The 22,654-nt window shown below is 43.1% G+C and overlaps 1 protein-coding gene across 2 annotated transcripts in view; it reads right to left on the bottom strand.

Annotated features, from left to right (window-relative positions):
- Positions 1-6,023: 6,023 nt before the first annotated feature.
- Positions 6,024-22,654, bottom strand: part of LOC137432735 (calcium-activated chloride channel regulator 3A-1) — a 115,670-nt gene continuing 99,039 nt past the window's right edge. For both annotated transcript variants that reach the window (XM_068124880.2, XM_068124881.2), the window contains 2 exons: positions 17,162-17,383; positions 6,024-8,865 (listed from right to left, as the gene is read on the bottom strand). In XM_068124880.2, coding sequence (XP_067980981.2) covers positions 8,420-8,865; positions 17,162-17,383 — 668 coding nt within the window. In that variant the 3' untranslated portion in view covers positions 6,024-8,419. The remainder of the gene's footprint in view (positions 8,866-17,161; positions 17,384-22,654) is intronic.

Here is a 22,654-nt window from a genome sequence, read left to right as displayed (position 1 = left end):
ACAGTTGATCGCTTGCAGGAGATACTCAGGTGCAGGCTTCAAGTTCGTTTGAACAGGAAACATCTTCCCATCGCTGATCCTCCATCCCCAATCCTCGGCACGCATATCTACCCCACTCCATTGCTGGACTTGGTGATACACACGCTGGCTATGGTACTGAGCTGCTGACGATGTGGGAGGCAAGTTGCGAGGTTTCACACAAGTTGTACTGGATGAAACCTTCTGGTGGAAGCGTTGCAGACGAAGGGCGTTCAGTCTATCGCCAGGTTTGCCATTGTACAAACAAACTAGGGCGTTTTCTCCAGCTGTCATTATGCCGTCATGTGTGGCACATGGGTTTTTGAAGACTGCAGCTTGTTGCCGGAAATATTCATTTGACCTATTGAGTTTGTTCAGAGCCATGGGTTTCTCAATGCCGAACAACCCGGATGTAGTATCGCACCCAAGTATGGCATGCGCAAAGAGAAGGTTGTCACAAATATATTTTCCAAGTGCCTTTTGGACCAGTTTGATGTTCCAGAATCTGGGTGGCTTCTTGGAAGTCAACTTTGGCTGAGGTCTGAAATAAATGTCAAAGGATGTCTCTGATGCCTGACCGCAGAGGAGCACAAGTAGGTCGGTGTCATCTCCAATGAGGACAGAGTTCTTTCTATCTGCAGATGCAATAGTCGTTTGCACCATCAGGACGTCTGCATCAGCCTCTGCATGCAATACTTCAGTGCCATGGTGTTCAAAGTGTTCGCTGAGCAGATTTATGAATCGTTGCTTATTGGTCTTGTTGGCCAGAAAGTCTTCTCTCTTCAACGAACACACCATGCCCCCTGTAAAATGCACGGAAGCACTGACACTTCCTCTGGCCCGTTTACCATGTGTAACATCTGTCGTGGTCGGGCCACCTTCATAACCATCAAATACAATGATGGCAGGGTCATATTTGCCTGCAACATACTGGACGTAACGACTACAAATGGCATTGTACGTCTCTCCACCATTCCATGGAATTCTGTGCAAGAGAGCTCCACCATCTAGGACATACTGCACATCATTTGGTGGGTCATTTGGTAGGCTAGATGTCTTGGAAGCATCAGGAAGTTGTTTCCATATTGCATCAGCCAGTGTAGGTTTGTCGGGTGCAAGCAATACGTTGGTTGTTTCAAACAGTGCTGATGGGTAACTACAAAGTTCATGTGAGAAAACTTCATTCAGATCACCATGGCGTGTCCCTACAGTAACCAGACGCTGGAACAGCAGTTGTGGGTCGATTAACACAGACTCTGTGCCCTTCTTCACAGCTGTTTTGGCTCCAAGGGTTACAACCTGATCTGTCTTCTTGAATACATATTGTAAGACTTTTTGACCAACCATTCCATCTAAAATAGTCTTTCCAACAGGGAGGGCTTTGTCAACATTAACTGAATCACTTGCAGTAACTCCAGTGGCAATGCTGTGTAAGGTCGAATCCTCATTATCGAATGGGCTTTTTGATGACAGGAATGTCATGATCTTGTGCGTGTCACCTGTGTCCCTCTCTTTACGTGCTGTAGTTTGGTCTTTATGTTGTTCACTAGTGGAGTAGCAAACTGACGTGAACTCTTGCAAGGCATTGTTCACCTCTGCACACATAGGGTTCGATAGTACCCATGTGAGTCTCTGTGATTCCTCCATCCCTCTACCTCTAGTAAGACCTGCTGTAGTTTTCAGGCTTCTCATGAGCACCTGCTCAATCACCAGGTCTGTTGACAACCCAGCCCAGTAACGGTCTGAACGTCGCACTACATGAAATCCATTCTCAAAATGTTGTTGAACATTAGGATCTTGCACTGGTAACTGAGCTAGTCGCTGGAGGTAGATATCGATTGATTTTGTGTATAAATTGTGACCAGAAGCTGCCAGGAAAAGAAGCATATCATACAAGGCCTGCAAGTGCAAATTCCAGTCTCCAGTACGTTCCGATTTGATGAATTTCCGAACAATGTCAATCATGTCCATGTACTGGAGCCAAAGTTGCGCTGTTCGGAGGTCTTTCATGGAACCCTTTTTTTCTTTCATTGCTGAGTCGATCTTCTGAAGGACGTCTGTTGAGAAAGCACTCTCCTCAGCTACTTCACCTGTTATCAAACCATCATACATGGCCTGTAACTCATGGAGGTCAATCACGTCGCCATTCCGGGGAAGCCTGGCAGTTACCTGTTCATCACCTGTATCACTCATTTGTTCACCCTCTGTGTCATCTACTTGTTCGCCATCTGCGTCACCCATTTGTTTGCCAACTATGTTGTCTTGTCCTACATCCGGATCGCCCATTTGTTTGCCATCTGTGTCACCCGTCCCATCGCCGCCTTTTTCACCCTGTCTTTCACCATCTGTGTCACGCATTTGTTCTCCATCTTCAGTACTCATTTGTTCACTATCTTTGTTACCAAATGTCACATAATCTCTCTGTTCCATGTTGACTTCATCATCATTATTCGCTGATTCACATTATTCACATTCGCCTTCCTGTTCTGAAGTTTGTGCTGCAGAGGTTATGATATACTGTATCTGCAGCATGTAGATCCTGTGCGTACTCAATTCTACCTCTAACAGTGTCTGACCATGAATCATTGCGTTCATTGCATACCTGCAATATCGTTTTCTGGAAATCTATCGTTCTGACAGCGAAAAGTTAATGTGTTGGTTTGTTATATTTCTGTGCATCGGAAACACCACAAAATATGCAGTTACCTTTGTAATTGAATGCCATATTTGTGGATCGACGTGCACACTGTGAACTACTTGGAGCTGCCGAGTCAAGACTTCGCTTTTTGTTGTCACTGGTTATGCTGTTTGGGCAACAAAAGTTCTTCCTACATTTGACATGCACAAGTTGGCCAGGCACGGTACTTATATTTCTGTTCCGCAACTCGTTAGCTTTAGCAATGCCTTGACATCCTTTTGGGCGTAATGTGGAAGTTGCCTCTCCATTGGATAACGGTTCTTCACAGAAAACGCACTTGTCCATGATGAGCTAGTTACTCTGTGAAAGAAAATAAAAGAACACTTTACTATTAAAGACAACAACTAAGCCAGTGTATCCAATGTATTTCATTCACTTTCATTACCTTTGAACCAATGATTCATTATATGAAGTACAAGTAATTGCTTATATTTGATTTTATCTCTAAATATATTAGTTTCATGGCCATTTTGAATTTTAAATATGTGACCAGTTTGAAAACATTTGTCAGAAATGGGTTTCTTGTTACCAACAACATATACGTAGGTGTTTCACATATATTTTTAGCACTATTACTTGCGTATATATGGCCAATTTTAAAATTTGTCAGTTTTGGAGGGAATTTTGGCAGCCATTTTGAATTTGAAATATGTGACCAGTTTAAAAATGTCAGAAATGGATTTCTTGTCACCAACAACATATGTCTAGGTGTTTCATATACATTTTTAGCACTTTTACTTGCGTATATAGGGCCAATTAAAAAAAATTCAGTTTTGGCGGGAATTGGCAGCCAACTTGAAAAATAAGCAAGAGCCTGTACTTCGATTTCCCGAGACTTTTAGTATGTTATTCTATAGTATATTTGCAGTTGAAAAACACTTGAATGGTTTCTATTGCAATTAGTGGTGGGTATATCACTAAGTTCCATGGTCTATAAGTGCGCATAATGTTGGTAACCTTGTCTGATAAAACAATCTAAGTTCGACATAGAAGAACATTTTTGGTCGTGGATTAGCGTGACGTTACTGGTGACGTTACTGGTTTTTCTAATGTCAGAGAAATAAACAACCCCAAAGTGGGTTTCAAGGAATTAAATTAACAGGAGGTTGATGGAAGTACCACGGCAAGCGATGTGAAGCTGACCTTTAACTGGTGTTAATCCTTCTTTGGAGTAAAAAACTGGTTTGTTTTCCTTTTGGTGAAGGGTTAACGCCCAAAACATCAGTTTATCCTTGCTTCCCTTGGCAGTTAGTGTCCCTCGATCAACGTTCTGGTTCATTCCATCCATCATTCTACGTGTTCGCTGATGTAGATCAACACGATAGCTTTCATGGGCAAGTCTATGAAACATCATTCTATGAAACGCATGTCAGTCTGAAAACTTTATTTTCAAATGCATGGTCTTTGTATACGCCTGAAACAACATAGAAATCACAACCTGCTCTCTCCATAGCAGAACCTACACTTGTCCGATTGACTCAGTCGTGCCATCTTCATAAAGCCATTTGGTCCAAAACGGGGCTTAAGTATTGGGTCTCGTCTGTCTGTCCGTCCGTCCGTGCATGCGTCCACAACCATATCTCAGAGATGTATGGACCGATTTTGTTCGTACTTCGCACAGAAAATACACGATGGTATACACATGCACATCATTTTGTTTCGTGGTGCGATCAAAGATGGCCGACTGACGACCATTTTAGTTGTAAAAACAACCCGATGTTGAACACGTCCTCAACCATTTCTCGGACATGCATCTGCCAATGCTTTTCAGACTTGGCACACCGATAAGGAATCATAGCATACATATGCACGTTATTTTCTTTCGAGAACAGATCCAATATGGCCGACTGGCGGCCATTTTGTTACTTAAACGTGTCCCTAACCATTTATTGAACATGCATGGTCTGATTTTGTTCAAACTTGGCACAAGCATAGCACATGACGGCATACACATGCACCTCACTTTATTTTGCGATCTGATCAAAGATGGCTGACTGGTAGACTGGCGGCCATTTTAGTTGTAAAAACCCCGATATTAACCACATCCTCGACCATTGCTCGGACATGCATTTACCGATCTTGTTCAAACTTGGCACACATCAAATGAATGATGGGTTACATATGCATGCCATTTTATTTTTCGAGATCAGCTTCAAGATGGCCAACTGGCAGCCATTCTGTTACTTAAACGTGTCCCCATGCATTTATTGGACATGTTCACCGATTTTGTTCAAACTTGGCATAAAGACAATCCATGATGTTATACATATACAGACTATTTTGTTTTGTAATCTGACCAAAGATGGCTGACTGACGGCCTTTAACTCCGTACAGCGAAATTTCTAAAACCACTGGGGTTATGATATTTTATGTCTTTTTATTCTTGTTATCCTCTTTGGGGTACATGGGTTTCAATAGATCTAGGCTGAGGTCCCTTAGTCTGTGGTGGACGCGATAAGCATATAATGCCTCAAGGACATCGGGATTCCTTCAGATTTCTTTCAGTTTAGTGTTAAACACGACATACAAAGCTTTCATCCACAGCTCAATGGAATACTGCTCTCCCCTCTTGGCTGGTGCTCCTGCCTCACACCTATCTCGGCTTCATGTGGTTGAAACCAAAGCATTCAGAATCATTGGTATCTCCCGCAATGAAGCTGATTCTGAGGACCTTTCTCTCTCTCACCGCAAGCCGTTTAGGTGGGTGGTCTTTCTGTCTTTTACCGACTCCTCTCCGGTCTTGCTCCCATGTTCTGTCTGTGCTCTGCCCCCAAATATTCCTACAGGTCACACAAGATCTGCCAGCAACCCTGTTCTGGTGAAACTGCCAAAATCAAGACTCTCCGTTCACCTTCACTCTTTCATTCCTCTTTTCTCCTGCATCTGGAACAAACTCCCACACTCTGTTCAATCCACTCCCTCCAGGTCTTTAAAACAGCTGTTCACCACCATCTCTTGTCTTCCGCCATCCAAAACCTTGATATTTTCTACCCCCGTTAAAACACCCCAAATCCATCTCTTTCAATCCCCAACTTCTTTCCTAAAATTCCTAGTCGTGTTCATTTGCTTTATACCGTGTACCCTCCCTGCTCCCCCAGCCCTTCCACAGATCTACCGACGTCCCTCTTCTCTACTGTTGCTGTGCTTGTGTGTTTCCCTCTCTCTCCCCCTCTTGTCTCCCGCTCCCTTCATTGTATGTTTTATGTGTCTGTGCATGTTTTTGTGTTGAATGTGTTAGCTCTTACACGAGCCTCGACTTTGTATCCAAAAAAAAACAAAAAACAGCAGTAGCGACTGCTTAAAAAGGTAGTCATATGTGCTTGTGGTGCACAATTTTTTTTATTTTGGTAGACTTGCCCCTCAAACCACCACGATAAGCTATTTATACATGTCAATATGGTGTTTGTCCAAGGAGGAAAAATAACCCTTTGGGGAAAGAGGATATTATTTGTGTAAATATTGTTTTGTAATAACATTAATATTATCCTTTTAGTGTTATTACTTTTGTTATTAGAAGCAGCCTTGGAAAAAATGCCAAGATTAACTATCTTAACACGGATATACACCTCAACACGGATTTCGCCCAAAGTGGTAAACTCCCTTGTGGAGGAGAACGGGGGATTATTTTCACAGTTGTCAGTATATATCTGTTGATATTTTGTTTTTATTTTCCCTTCAATGTCTTTTTCACAATCGTTGGGGCTGTATTTGTTGCTGTTTCAGTGATATTGAGACATCTTCTATTCGCACCTATCTTTGAAATTATTTTGCAAGATGAGTTAGAGATGCCTTTTCTGGCTTGCTGTCTTCGTGGTTGCATAAATATTGGACTCGGTAGATTGATAAAGCTTTCACTTACTCAGCTAATCATACAGTTGTCATTCTGTGCACTTGGTTGAGTTCCATGAGGCCGCCACCTAATTCTTGTCTCAGTAGGTACATTATTTTGTCCTGGTTTTTACATATAATTTGTTGATTTCAGAATGTGGCCAGTTTATTATTCCGCAGCTGTATTGGAACATTGGTAGAGTAAGTTGGTTTATGGCTTTGATTTTGTTTCTTTTTTTCAGGATCAACCTTGTTCTACATCGGTATTGTTTGGTAATTGTTTTGCACATTTGTTTGTGGCATATTTGTAGGCCCTATTCTACTCCGAGGTTTTTGTACGATGCTTCGTTTTCTAGCTGCTTTATTGTTGTATTTAAGCCGATTTTTATGTTGTCTATTTTTGTTGGTTTACCTTGTACAAATGTGCACTTGACACATATGTCCAGGTAAAATTCCATTTGAATGTCGTCAGAGTACCGCTTCGCTCATTTGAGTTGTTCTGCTAATTCATCGTCGGTCGGTCCCCTTGAGTTTTATACCTCTCCCCCCCCCTCCCCCTTCCCACGCCTCCTCCCCCCAAGCCCTCTCCCTCCCACACTTCTCCCTGCTCTCAAATGTTGTGGTTGTGTGCTTCCCCTTCTCTCCCCATCTTGTCTTCCGCTCCCTCTTTTTGTATATTTTGTTTGTCTGGTTGATTTGTTTGTGAAATAAATGTTAGCTCTTCCACGAGCCTCGATTCAGTATACAAAAAAAAAAAAATAATAAAAAATAAAATCGTCATTCGGTGTGAAGAGCTTTAGGCTTTCACCATTCATGCTTCTTTGGGTGTCTTTCTATTGGATGTTAGCGTGTATCTATGACCTTGCTCATTACTGGGGTTGCTTAATGGGTCCAGACCAGGTAAAACAGCAGTGGTGAAAGGCTGTCTCCCTGGAAAATATTGCATTATATCTTCACCCGTAGTATTTCAATCTTTCCTTCCACGTGCTGTAATATAAATGTGGTATTCCAGAGCTCCATTGCTTTCTCAATCAGTTTGATTATTTGGGGGTTGATATTGTACACTTTCATGCATTTTATCATCCATGAATGTGGGACACTATCAAAAGGTGTGTGTGTGTGTGTGTGTGTGTGTGTGTGTGTGTGTGTGTGTGTGTGTGTGTGTGTGTGTGTGTGTGTGTGTGTGTGTGTGTGTGTGTGTGCGCGTGTTTGTGGATATCTGTGCATTGATGGGGTTTGTAGAATGGTGGTGTGTCCGAAGATATGTTTTTGGAATGCAGAAAAAGGTTCGTCTCTTGGGTGCGCCCATTCGATTGCACTATTTATTTTTCTCACTGAACCCTTAGGCGTTGGTTTTTATCCAGCTAACCTGCATTCATTCACTCATGGAGCCTCACAAGTGTTTTCAGCCAAAAACATTTTTTACACTAGAACTGAAAATGTCTGTACAGTATACAAAAGGAAAGCTTCTACGTTTGATAAACACGATTTAGGGGAAATTAAGTGCATGCAAATCAAAATACTTCAACAAAATAGTCAATTTAGGAGTGAGATAATTCACACACTAAGTGAGAGGAATCAAACTTATCCTGTCACATTTGGACAAAGCTTCGTGAAAGGTTAATCTTCATATGAAGAAGGACCAAGTTAAGTAAAAAATATTTCCCAATTATTATTCTTATACGTGTGAAGACCTCGTAATTGTAATAGGTTCAGGTGTACATAAATGTTCCACTCGTCCTTTAAAAGACAAAAATTCCATAAATAATTTCCTAAAAATCTTTTACTGATATGTTGTCGTTTGTATGACTAGGGTTAATCGGTCAAGGCAACTTCCCGTCACTTGTACATCCTGAAAGTTTTTTTTTTTTTTACCTATACCACAGTAGATGACTTTCTTTTACAGAACACACATGCGAGTGTGAGGCCTACCAAGATGCAGGCCAAAATGAAACATCCAAACGCAATGCTGACAATGATTTTTAACGGTATTTTGTCTTTTTCTAATTTCGGGACGATCACTGTGCCTTCATCACGAGCAGCAAAGTTCACTTCTGCTTTGGAAATCGATGCTGGGTACACACGTGCCATGTTGGACATTTCAGATTCGAGGTTGGTCTCGTCGTAAGCCCACATGGCAAAGTACATGACCTCTGGTAGACTTTCGTCCTTTGAAATGTTCAGTAGAATCCGTTCAAAGTGGCCGGCTGGTGACGGAGAGTCCAGATTTCCTTCCATGTCCTCTTCGGTGATTATGCTTTTTGCAGAAGCATCCAGTAGTTCTGGCATAGTTGTGGACACCTTCAGGCGGTAACGTGATGCTGTTTGGAGAGGAAGGAAGAGATTTTATTGTATATATGATCATCGCCTAACCAACTCATTCACCAATGTTTGTCAGAATGCATCCACAACTTAAAAAAACAAAATTACGCTATATACACTACATGGTCAAAAGTATGTGGACACCCGAACATTCCAAAACATAGCCATTAATATGGAGTTGGTCCCCCCCCCCCCCCCCCCTTTGCTGCAATAACAGCCTCCACTCTTCTGGAAAGGCTTTCAACTACATGTCAGAACATTGCTGAGGGGATTTGCTTCCATTCAGCCCCAAGAGCATGAGTGAGATCGGGCACTGATGTTGGGCGATTCGGCCTGGCTCCCAGTTGGCGTTCCATTTCATCTCAAAGGTATTCGATGGGGTTGAGGTCAGGGCTATGTGCAGGCCAGTCAAGTTCTTCCACACCGATCTTGACAAACCATTTCTGTACGGACCTCGCTTTGTGCACAGGGGCATTGTCATGCTGAAACAGGAAAGGGCCTTCCCCAAACTGTTGCCACAAATTTGGAAGCACACAATCGTCTTGAATGTCATTGTATGCTGTGGCATTAAGATTTCCCTTCAATGGAACTAATGGGCCTAGCCCGAACCAAGAAAAACAGCCGCAGACCATTATTCCTCCTCCATCAAACTTTATAGTTGGCACTAAGCATTCGGGCAGGTAGCATTCTCCTGGCATCCGCCAAACCCAGATTTGTCCGTCGGACTGCCAGATGGTGAAGCGTGATTCATCACTCCAGAGAACGCATTTCCACTGCTCCAGAGTCCAATGGCGGCGAGTTTTATACCACTCCAGCCGACTCTTGTCATTGTGCATGGTGATATTAGGCTTGTGTGTGGCTGCTCGGCCATGGAAACCCATTTCATGAAGCTCCTGACGAACAGTTGTTGTGCTGATGTTGCTTCCAGAGGCAGTTTGGAACTCGGTAGTGAGTGTTGCAACCAATGACAGACGATTTTTACATGCTTCACTCTTCAGCACCTGGCGGTCCTGTTCCGTTAGCTTGTGTGGCCTACCACTTCACGGCTGAGCTGTTGTTGCTCCTAGACATTTGCACTTCACAGTAACAGCACTTACAGTTGACCAGAGCAGCTCTAGCAGGGCAGAAATTTGACGAACTGACTTGTTGGAAAGGTGGCATCCTATGACGGTGCCACGTTGAAAGTCACTGAGTTCTTCAGTAGGCCTACGGCCCATTCTACTGCCAATGTTTGTCCATGGAGATTTCATGGCTGTGTGCTTGATTATATATACCTGTCAGCAATGGGTGTGGCTGAAACAGCCGAATCCACTAATTAGAAGGGGTGTCCGCATACTTTTGTCCATGTAGTGTATCATTTTGGCTTCATCTCTCAATGGTGAAGGAACAATTTAAAAATGAAAAAATTCTCTGATCTGGATCCAGATACGGATCTCCACCAAACTTTAATCAATTCGTCCTTGTCACACACCCAACCTGTCCACCAAGTTTTGTCCAAATCTGTCCACAACTTTTTTGAGATAAACGGACAGACAGACAGGGGTGAAAACATAACCTCCATCCACCTTCGATAGCGGAAGTAATGTATAAAAATAATTTACAACACACTTTTACGAGCCCATCAGAAATTACACTTTTACATTAGAGAAACAAAGTAAACAAAATCAAATTAATTTTTTTTTAAACCTCAATGTTATCAAAGCCTCAGGAAGGCGATCATACTAAAATTTAACGTATGTATGTACATCACGTATGTATTGTAACGGTTGACTGTGGGGTGGACATGAGGTCAAATCCTCCTTCTGGGCGATCACTAATTTAGCAACGGATGGTGCTGAGAGACCCACTTGTCCATCGTGAAAACCGAACACATCTTTCCTTTGGTTTCCAACATACAGAAACTCTAACTAGATTTATCGCCTTTGGTAATTATCCTGTTTAAAAGGATTGGGGCCAAGCGTGAACCGCGGGGAAACGTACCGCAAATGTAACGCTCCTTGCAACATTTGCACCAAATTTCCAACGGCTGCGAGTTCGACTCGCGCTGTCGTTATAATTGTCAATTCCAAACCGCGTATCAAGCCGACATGCCAGTGGTGGGAAACACGTTTATTATAATCAAAAGAAGCAAAGAGGGACAGGGAGAACAGGGAAAGGCACACACGTGTAAGGTCAACATATATATTTTTAATATATATTTTTAACAATATCTTCTTCTGTCTTCTTCTATATTCTATCTATTTTATCTATATATCTATATTATTATATATAAAAGAAAGTTTTTGTTTGTTTGTTTGTCTGCACGCGCTAATCTCCTGAACGGTGAAAGATAGGAGGAAACCTCTGAAACAAAAAATGTCGGTACGGGCCCCGGGAAGGTTTTCGGCTAGGTGGCGAGGCCGGGCAAGGCCGCTTCGGCCGGGCTGGGCCCATTTCACAATTAAAAGCCGAGCTGAATTATAGTAGTCAATCTTCTATGGCCGTGAGTAAAAGCTGAATTATCGTAGTAAATTCATTCAAAAATAACTTAAAATGTCGGGACGGGCCCCGGAAGGTTATAGGCTAGGTGGCGAGGCCGGTCGGGGCCACTTCGGCCGGGCTGGGCCCATTTCGCAATTAAAAGCTGAGCTGAATTATAGTAGTCAATCTTCTACGGCCGCTAGTAAAAGCTGAATTATAGTAGTAAATTCATTCAAAAAGAACTAAAAATGTCGGGACGGACCCTGGGAAGGTTATAGGCTAGGTGGTGAGGCCAGGCAGGGCCACTTCGGCCGGGCTGGGCCCATTTCGCAATTAAAAGCCGAGCTGAATTATAGTAGTCAATGTTCTACGGCCGCGAGTAAAAGCTGAATTATAGCAGTAAATTCTTTTTTTTTTAAACCAAAAATGTTGGGACAGGCCCCGGGAAGTTTATAGGCTAGGTGGCGAGGCCGGTCGAGGCCGCCTTGGCCGGGCTGGGCCCATTACGCAATTAAAAGCTGAGCTGAATGATCGTAGTCAATGTTCTACGGCCGCGAGTAAAAGCTGAATTATCGTAGTAAATTCATTCAAAAAGAACTAAAAATGTCGTGACGGGCCCCGGGAAGGTTATAGGCTAGGTGGCGAGGCCGGCAGAGGCTGCCTCGGCTGGGCTGGGCCCATTTCGCAATTAAAATCTGAGCTGAATTATAGTAGTCAATCTTCTACGGCCGCGAGTAAAAGCTGAATTATAGTAGTAAATTCATTCAAAAAGAACCCGGGCAACGCCGGGTGCATTCAGCTAGTGTATTTATATATTTAACAATATATGTATTTATTTATTTAGCAATATATGTATTTATATCTATATTATAATAGCCGTAGATGATTCTGTCTGTCTGTCTGTCTGTCTGTTGGGTGTCTGTCTGGGGTGTGGCTTACTCGGTTTGCAGAGTAGCTCCACCCATAGCTCCACCCATTCTGGGAGTGGTTTCATATAATTATAAACAAATATCCACCATTTTATTAACTCGCATAGCTTTGAGGCCTGTTTTGTAGGCCCGTGGTGTCTTGCTCTCTCTCCCAGTTTTATTTCAAATCAAATTCGATATATCATTTCATTTTTCACAGTCGCTAACATAGTTTTAGACTCGGTTGAAAAAAAACGGGAAGAAAATCCGATGAAAGTTGCCCTTTATAGAACGAAATGAATTCTCAAACGCCTGTAACTTCAAGGCCATTGAGTCTCTCTCACGCCTTTATTTCCAATCTAACTCACCATATGATTTCATTTTTATCGATGGTTTTAGACTCGGTGTCAGCAATAATTGAGAACATTCCACACACGCGGGAAAATGCAGAGATATATTTTTAAAAATCGCGTCATGGTGTATCATACACCGCCCAACATGACACCGATGGCAACGTGTCGATATATATTAAAAATTCGCTTTTGCTTTTCCGTTAAGATATATTACTTTTTCGTTTGATGACAGTCGTCACAAAAACGTCAACAATGATGCCGACATATATTTCGTCGTTTTTATTTCATTCAACATTATTAGCCGGAAGTAAAATATGTTTCAGGAAATTACCGAGAGATATTTCTTCGTTTTTTTATATTAGTTATCTATATTATAATAGCCGTAGATGATTCTGTCTGTCTGTCTGTCTGTCTGTTGGGTGTCTGTCCGGGGTGTGGCTTACTCGGTTTGCAGAGTAGCTCCACCCATAGCTCCACCCATTCTGGGAGTGGCTTCATATAATTATAAACAAATATCCACCATTTTATTAACTCGCATAGCTTTGAGGCCTGTTTTGTAGGCCCGTGGTGTCTTGCTCTCTCTCCCAGTTTTATTTCAAATCAAATTCGATATATCATTTCATTTTTCATAGTCGCTAACATAGTTTTAGACCCGGTTGAAAAAAAACGGGAAGAAAATCCGATGAAAGTTGCCCTTTATAGAACGAAATGAATTCTCAAACGCCTGTAACTTCAAGGCCATTGAGTCTCTCTCACGCCTTTATCTCCAATCTAACTCACCATATGATTTCATTTTTATCGATGGTTTTAGACTCGGTGTCAGCAATAATTGAGAACATTCCACACACGCGGGAAAATGCAGAGATATATTTTTAAAAATCGCGTCATGGTGTATCATACACCACCCAACATGACACCGATGGCAACGTGTCGATATATATTAAAAATTCGCTTTTGCTTTTCCGTTAAGATATATTACTTTTTCGTTTGATGACAGTCGTCACAAAAACGTCAACAATGATGCCGACATATATTTCTTCGTTTTTATTTCATTCAACATTATTAGCCGGAAGTAAAATATGTTTCAGGAAATTACCGAGAGATATTTCTTCGTTTTTTTTATTAGTGATGTGCGCATACACTTTAAATAGGTTTATTTGAAATCTTTAATTTTCCACAATATAATTTAGTTGCCATTTATCATTTGATGATTACGAGACACTTCCTCTTGAGGATCGCGACAATTCATGCGCTGCGTGGAAACTTCTATTTCCAAAATGAATGAGACGATCGATGAAGAACGCAGACTTGAACAGGATGTAGCAAGAAAACGAATGAGACGGGCGAACGAGTCCATCGACGAACGTCAATGCAAACTTGCGGGGTCACCCGTGGGAATCCCACGGGCATGGATGTGTGTGACATTTCGACATATTGAGTTCGATGCTGCACATTCATTTTTACAAAATGGTTACTGGCAAGTCATCAGATCCAGAAATGGTGTAATGAACACAATTTATTTACGCGCAAGCACGAAAGCAAGACGGCCCGATTTCCGATTCCGACGGGCCGACGGGCGAGACGGGCCGATTTGGAGCAAGAAAAAGAATGAGACGGGAGAAAAACGAGAGAAACGAGACGGGGAAAGCCGATTGGAGAGGCGAGTGAGGAGCGATTGGAGAGGCGAGTGAGGAGCGATTGGAGAGGAGAGTGAGGAGTGATTGGAGGGGAGTGTGAGGCGCGATTGGAGAGGAGTGTGAGGCACGATTGGAGAGGAGTGTGAGGCGCGATTGGAGAGGTGTGTGAGGCACGATTAGAGAGGAGTGTGAGGCGCGATTGGAGAGGGGTGTGAGGCGTGATTGGAGAGGAGTGTGAGGCGTGATTGGAGAGGAGTGTGAGGCACGATTGGAGAGGAGTGTGAGGCGCGATTGGAGAGGTGTGTGAGGCACGATTAGAGAGGAGTGTGAGGCGCGATTGGAGAGGAGTGTGAGGCGTGATTGGAGAGGAGTGTGAGGCGTGATTGGAGAGGAGTGTGAGCGCGATTGGAGAGGAGTGTGAGGCGCGATTGGAGTGGAGTGATTGGAGGGGAGTGTGAGGCGCGATTGGAGAGGAGTGTGAGGCGCGATTGGAGAGGAGTGTGAGGCGCGATTGGAGAGGAGTGTGAGGCGCGATTGGAGAGGCGTGTGAGGGATTGGAGAGGAGAGGTGTGTGAGGGATTGGAGAGGTGAGGGATTGGAAAGGAGAGGAATGTGAGGGATTGGAGAGGAGAGGAGTGCTAGGTGGAGAGAGGAGAGTGTCAGGTGGAGACAGGAGAGTGTCAGGTGGAGAGGAGTGAGGGGTCACATATTATGTGAAATAAATAAATTGTGTTCATCACACCATTTCTGGATCTGATGACTTGCCAGTAACCATTTTGTAAAAATGAATGTGCAGCATCTAACTCAATATGTCGAAATGTCACACACATCCATGCCCGTGGGATTCCCACGGGTGACCCCGCTAGTATAACAATAATGTGTGTGCAGGGCGGGAGGGGGGAGGGAGAGGGGTGGGTGGTAACACAGGCTATGTGGCCATGACCTCAAAACGGGAGTTGGGTGTAACTTCCATATGTAAATGTGTACCGTGTAGCGCCTTCTGGTGGTGGTGGCAGAGGGTACTACAATTTCCTTTTTTACCTGGGTAATGCTGAGGTTAAAGCACTGTTTGCACAGGTAAATTTGTCCTCATTCCCTTCTCGCCCATCCCCTCCACCCTCCCCCCACTCTCCCAAACGGAGGGGCATGTGAAAGCCCCCCAAAATATATATATGCAGTATATATATCTCCCCTCGACCTCCCATCCTCTCCACTCCCTCCCTCCCTTTTTCCCCTCCCCCCTCTCCTCACCTCCTTCCCCTCAACCCCCCCGCCCCCCTCCCTGCCTCTCCCCTTTCTAGCAGGAAGGGATGTGACGACGAATTGGTCCGTTCGCAAAGCAACAGGTAGGCTCTTCTAGTTCTTAATCAAATTGAAGTTAAATCATGAATTATCTGCATTTTGATCAATCGACCGTTGTTTGTCTGGTGTCCCCTTCGGTGGGGAGTGAAGAGCTTGGTTTGGTCCTCTGTGCTTCGGTGTTTGAAGGTGATTCTCTGTCGGAAACCTAACCACTTGCATTTAAATATTTACATATCGATTGCAGAATAGAAAGTAATATACAAAGGAGCCACTGTCTCAGAGGACTATACAGTGTAAGTAGTATTCACAAGTTCTTGTAGACATTTTACAAGGAAATTAGGAAGCACTTTGGCCCATCATTGGCGTGTTGCAATCCCAAGTTAAAGTTTTTTGCTGCAGCTATCTTCTTGATGTTTTACGAAAGTCTAAATAACCCGATCTTCACTGGGTGACTTCACCTAAAATGTATGTATGTGTGTGTAAGTCTGAACCTTAAATCATCAAAAACGGCTTCGCTGATCACCAAATTTTGCAAATGTGCTTCCAGGTCATAGGCACACCCCCTTCCCAGGCAAGGATAGGGAGTCGACTTCTGATTTTTGCCTGTGCATGCGACTAACTAACTCCTGCAGGTATACTAACTTAGCCATTGATTTGTTACTGCATTGTTACTGCATTTAGTCAAGTCTGGAGTTCAGTTTAGAGAAGCGGAGAGAGCCGATGGCTGATTGGACAGGGGTAGGGAGCAATCAATGTTTGGGTTCCATCACCCATCATCGTGCTATCCACTCCTCTCCTACTCGGTCTGCGCGCCAGCATCGTGCAAAGTCCCCTCCCTGACCTACAGGACCATGGGCCATGCATGACCATACCTGTCTCTCGCTCTTCCAGCCACACACACCAATCGATTTGCGGTGCATGAACGGGCCGCATTTAGTGCTCCTTGTCGCATCTCTCTCTGGTCTCCTAATGTGGCATGCTTGAGGCCTTAAGTTAGGATACATAATATTCCCGTTTGTATGAAACCCAGGGGCGCATATTGTATTTGTTATATACCTGTTTATTTTATGTTATAACCACTGCATTCCTGTTCTACCACCTCCCCATTCTCAATACACATTATAAACTCACTGGGTCTCTGAGTCATTCGGACCATTATTGATCCTTACAGACTATCACCAATGTATTACCAATCGCTGGTTGAGAATAGCTGACTTGGCTTTAAATCCTTTAGAGGATATTCGGGTCTCGAGCATGTAATGCTCATTGTCAAATTCACCACTTCGCCGGTTAGAACCACCGCTCGTGTTGCATCTTTGATGAGGACATTGCATCTTTGATGATAATGACGGGCAATCAGCTAGGTAAGGTGCCCAGCATGCCGCCGGATTGGCTGCTCAAAATTGATTTTTTGTATAGGAGCAAATAGGCCCTCAATCCCGCTTGGAGCATCTTGGCCGACGTGATCCCTCTAACAAATGATCTGAATGATGAGCAAACTGCATGTTGGTTTGATGATTCACAAATGCTCTTCTGCACATGTTTATATTAAAAAAACAAGTCATAGTTACTATAACAACATGAAGTAAATGTCATAAAGACAGCAATGGAAAAACATCCACAAATTTGACTAACCTTGTCCAGAGTCTGCATTGTCACCAGGTGCAGTCCAGGTGAGCTCTACTAAACCAATCTTTTGCTCACTGGCATTGAGATCAATGATCCTGTTTGGTGGGAAAATATCAGTGGGAGCACCTGGAGGTATGGAAATTATAAAGCTTTCCCCAGATTGAGTCCGGCTGAAGTCTCCCGTTGAAGTGAATACCGGTGCTGAAGAAATATTTCTCCGTACACCATCTACACACAACAGAACAACGTCATTCATTTTGGTGGGAAGTTCCGATCAATAAGAATCAGACATGGAGGTACTCACAAAAGAACAATTTCATAATACTCGCTGTCATCGTATTGTTGACTTAATTGTACAGTTCTTTTAATAAGATGCCACTTGAGAAAATTGATAATTATAAGATTTTGTGATTCTGACTTTTGAAACTTCATCAGTGTTTCACTTTATAAATGGCATATCCTTCCTGTTCCTCATTTAGTGTTCCTGCTTGTGGGTTTGACTCTTAAGGGGTGCCATTGCCCCATATTTGGGCATCATTAACCCATGACTCCACAATGGACCAATGCTCCTTAATGAAGATATAACTAGAAAGCATCTCAAAATACAAAGTGTCCGCTTTGTAGTCGAACGAAACTTGAAGAAAACAACAGTTGAAAAAAAAAAATGGAAAATTTGTCTTCTCTTCTCATAATCTTCTAAAGACAATTAACTTGTCTTCTCCATATTCTCATAATGAAGGTTTGCTGAAGATTTAATGCTAAAAGCTGAAATGGTAAAGATGTTATGGCCTGGACAGATGCACTGAAGCTCAATGGTAAATAAATAAAAAACACAGAAGCGATTAAAAAACGGCCGTCTCATGCTTGACGTGCTGTGGACGGGCTGACCACGCCTATTTGTACTCACTGTTACTTTTCCCTTTGACATTTTGACCCAATTATCAATTAGTGCTCTCCATATTCTTACAGTAAGGGCTTGTTGAAAATCTGATAACAAAAACTCAAATGGTAAAAAAAGTTATGGCCTGGACACACAAATACACGCTCGTACGCGCACACACACACACACACACACACACACACACACACACACACACACACACACACACATACACGCGCACACACACATACGATTCCAAAAATCCCATCTGCTGCACGGGGGATGGACGAGCAACCGGGCAGAATGAGTATATTTGTGGTTGAATGGTTAAAAGGTCGCTGTTTTTATTTCACTGGTGTAGTTTTTATTCTCACAGACACTCATCCTGTCACTAGATTCCAAAGAAATGGAGGGTCTTCGACTTCACTGCCTCAAGGGTGACAAAATGAGCAGGAGCAGTCAAATAATTGAATTTAAGAGCAGTCAATTTAAGGGTAGTTAAGTAATTGATTAGCTACTTAATTATTATCGACTAACAAAAGTACCCAGCATTGCCGAGTAACAATGAGTTGCTTCCTGATGGGAATATGAAGAGAGCTGAGAGGGGGGAGGAGAGGAGGGGAAGGAGAGATGGGTGAGGGAAGGAGAGGAGGGTGGGTAGGGAAGGGGTGTGGGAGAAGAGAGAGTGAATGGGAAGGGGGCAGGGAGGGGATGGTTAGTATATCGCACAAAAATATGTCAATGAAAAAATGGGTATGTAAAAACAAAAAGGGAGTTCTGTCTACTGTAACGCCATGGCTTGCAAAAGCAGCCTGAATAGCGTTCATCAAGTGGTGGTTAATCATATTCAATAAGGGTGTTATAACGCACCCAAACTTCCAAGTCCTTATGACTAATTAATTAAGTACACAGATATTTCTGACTTCTTTTGTAGAGCCCTGGCCAAGCGGCTTCAGCACTCCAGCAACCACTCCAACAAAATGGGTCATAAGGAACGGCTGGCTTGGCAAGCGATAGCAAGCTGATTGCTTCTGGTTGAAATGGCCGAGTAATTTAAAAAACAGATCGCAGATACAGTGGATTGACACCCTATCCCATGGAAGTATGAATTAAGTTAAGAATTATTATTAAGTTAAATAAAAAAAACTTAGTTATATTATATACACTTAGTCATAAAAATCGCTTGATATAGTAAATTTTGTCAGATTTCACTCCAGATTTGGACATATATTTAGTCTGCAGCATCTAATCCTCATATTCGAATCCAGATTTTGATGATATGCTTCAATTATGCAATGATAATCGATGGTGATTCCAAGGCAAGGCACGTTTGAATAGGCTGAAACAAAATGGCGGCTTAAGAACCCAGCGAGTTAAGAACCCAGATGTTATAACACACCCAAACACACAGTTTTCATCATTGCATTCTGTTGAAGGTCGACGTGTATGCATGCAAATGTTGGGGCCGCTAGATTTCATGGTTTTTGAGTTATGGAGGAGACAGACAGACAGGCAGATGGACGGATGGACAACTACTACCTTTTATTATTTTATTATCGATTTATTAAGTACTTATTTATTTTCTTTCTCATCAGCAATATTTCATGCACCTTTTTGAGCTTGGAGGCTGATATTTGGATACTACAGTGACCAAGTGATTAGGTTATGAAGTGTATTTTTGATTTATTCATCAATGAATTAATCGATTAATTATTTAATTTTAAGATTAATTATTTAATTAATTGTTTTTGAAAAAGTTACAGATTTGGATTAAACAGTGGTGATTTAGGTATGCTATGCGATTACCAAATTGATTAAGAAATTAATTATTACACAATTTTTATTTATTTTAAATACCCAATTAAGCAATCAATTATTTATTTTCTTTCTCGTCAGCAATATTTCATGCAACTTTTGAACTTGGATGCTGATATTTGGATAAGACAGTGACCAAGTGATTTGGTCATAAAGGGTATTTTTTATTTACTGATTATTCAATTAATTTTTAGATTAATTCAATTAATTGGTTTTCAAAAAGTTCCAGATTCAGATGAAACGGTGGTAGTTTTTTTTTTTTTTTTTTTTTTTTGTGTATACTGAATCGAGGCTCGTGAAAGAGCTAACATTTACTTCACAAACAAATCAACCAGACAAACAAAATACCCAAAAAGAGGGAGCGGCAGACAAGATGGGGAGAGAAGGGGAAGCACACAAACACAACATCCGAGAGCAGGGAGATGTGTGGAAGGGAGAGGGCCCAGGGGGAGGAGGCATGGAAAGGGGGTGGGGGGGGGGAGGGAGAAGTATAAAACACAAGGACACCAAGGACTTCCTGGACAGAGGTTGGTATTTCAAAAAAGTGGATTTGGGGTGAAATTAGCGGGGGTAGAAAAGATCAAGGTTTTGGATGGGGGAAGATAAGAGATGGTGGTGAACAGCTGTTTTAAAGACTTGGAGGGTGGAGTGGGATTGAAGAGAGTGAGGGAGTTTGTTCCAGAGGCGGGAGAAAAGAGGAATGAAGGAGTGAAGGTGAGCAGAGAGTCTTGATTTTGGCAGTTTAACCATAAGAGGGTTGCAGGCAGATCTTGTGCGACCTGTAGGAATATTTGTGGGACAGAGCCCAGAGAGAGCTGGGGGGGCAAGGCCAGAGAGGAGTCGGTAGAAGACGGAAAGACCACCAACCTGCCTGTGGTGAGTGAGTGAGAGGCCCTTGGAGTTAGCTTCATCGCGGGAGATTCCAATGATTCTGAATGCTTTGGTTTCAACAGCGTGAAGGCGAGCTAGGTGTGAGACAGGAGCACCAGCCCAGAGGGGAGAGCAGTATTCCATTGAGCTGCAGATGAAAGCCTTGTATGTAGTGAGGAGCTCAGGTGTGCCAAGGAAGGACTTCGCACGACGGAGGATGCCCAGTCGGCGACTGGCTTTTTTTTTCTTTTTTTCTTTTTTTGTATACTGAATCGAGGCTCGTGAAAGAGCTAACATTTATTTCACAAACAAATCAACCAGACAAACAAAATATACAAAAAGAGGGAGCGGAAGACAAGATGGGGAGAGAAGGGGAAGCATACAACCACAACATTTGAGAGCAGGGAGAAGTGTGGGAGGGAGAGGGCTTGGGGGCAGGAGGCGTGGGAAGGGGAGGGGGGGGGCTTTGGAGGCTGTGGCGGCGACTGGCTTTGGAGGCCAGATTTGAAATGTGGTTTTCCCAGGAAAGATCATGGCAGATAGTGAGACCCAAAAGCTTGAGTGACAGAACTTCTTGGAGAGGATTATTCAGAAAGTGGATGGGAGGGTTGTCCAGTCGGTCTTTTCGGAGAGACATCGTAAGAGTGTGAGATTTGTCAGGATTGAAAGACATGTTCCACTTGTTTGCCCAGTCTGTGATTTTGTCAAGGTCTGCAGAGAGTGAGGAGGCTGCAGACTGCCGATCTGAGGGATGAAGAATGGAGCGACCTAGAGAGTAGAGTCGTCAGCAAAGAGATAGAGAGGATTTTCAAGAGAGTCAGAGAGATCATTGATGAAGACCAGAAAAAGCACAGGGCCCAGAACACTGCCTTGGGGAACTCCAGCCTGAACAGGAAGAGGAGATGAGAGAAACCCATTCAGGGCCACACGTTGACCCACGACTAGAGAGGAAGTCCGCCAGCCATGCGTGGAGATTTCCATGGATACCAAAAGAGGAGAGTTTGGTGAGCAGAGCGGGGTGCCAGACCGTATCGAAGGCACGTGATATGTCAAGGGAGACTGCTCTAATTTCCTGTTTGGCATTGAGGACCTCCATCCATTGTTGAGAAAGCAGAAGCAGCATGTCCAGAGTGGAGTGTCCAGGTCTGAAACCAAATTGATGTTCAGAGATCAAGCCATTGGAGAAGAGGAAAGATTTCATATCTGAAGCAATGATGGATTCCATGACTTTGCTGATAATTGGGAGAAGGCTGATTGGTCTGTAGTTGCTGGGATCTGTTTTTGCACCTTTTTTGTGCAAAGCGGTGATGTTGGCAGATTTCCAAGCAGATGGAAGATGACCTTGAGCAAAAGAGAGGGTGTAGAGAACAGAGAGAGGGAGTGAAAGAGCGGAAGAACATGATTTTAGGACCCATGGGCTGATGCCGTCAGGTCCAGTTGCAGAATCAGAGTCAAGGGTTGACAGAAACTTTTCCACCTTGTCAGGAGGAAAGGACACAGAGTCCAGGAGCAGCTGGGTATGACTGGGTATGGTGGGTACAGAGAGGGATGGGTTTGGGACACAAGATTTAGAGACAAACACAGAGTTGAGGCATTCAGCTTTTCACGTTTAGGTATGCTATTAGCCAATTAATTACCATGCGCTCGCGAATCTTGTGTCTGACCTCCTCAGAAAATTCTCTGGTTTTCTTTCTTTCCTCCATGCTCATTGCGGTACACACAGTGACACAAAACAGCAGTATGACTCCTTATCTCTATTCAAACTGGTTGAATGAGTGATTTTTATATTGCAGGCACCGGCAACTCACCACAGGTGGTTTCAATTCCAAAGTAAAGGAGAATCACCTGCTTGAAATCCAATTAATTCTATCAACTTCCAAAAGGTGCCAATAATATTGTCCTGGAAATTTTATGATTTCTGTATGGAATAAGCT

This window comes from Myxine glutinosa, chromosome 8 (genome assembly GCF_964187855.1).
Source record: "Myxine glutinosa chromosome 8, kmMyxGlut1.1, whole genome shotgun sequence".
Classification (NCBI taxonomy): Eukaryota; Metazoa; Chordata; class Myxini; order Myxiniformes; family Myxinidae; genus Myxine; species Myxine glutinosa.
Note: the sequence above shows the minus strand (reverse complement) of the source record. Positions and strands in the feature narration are given on the sequence as shown.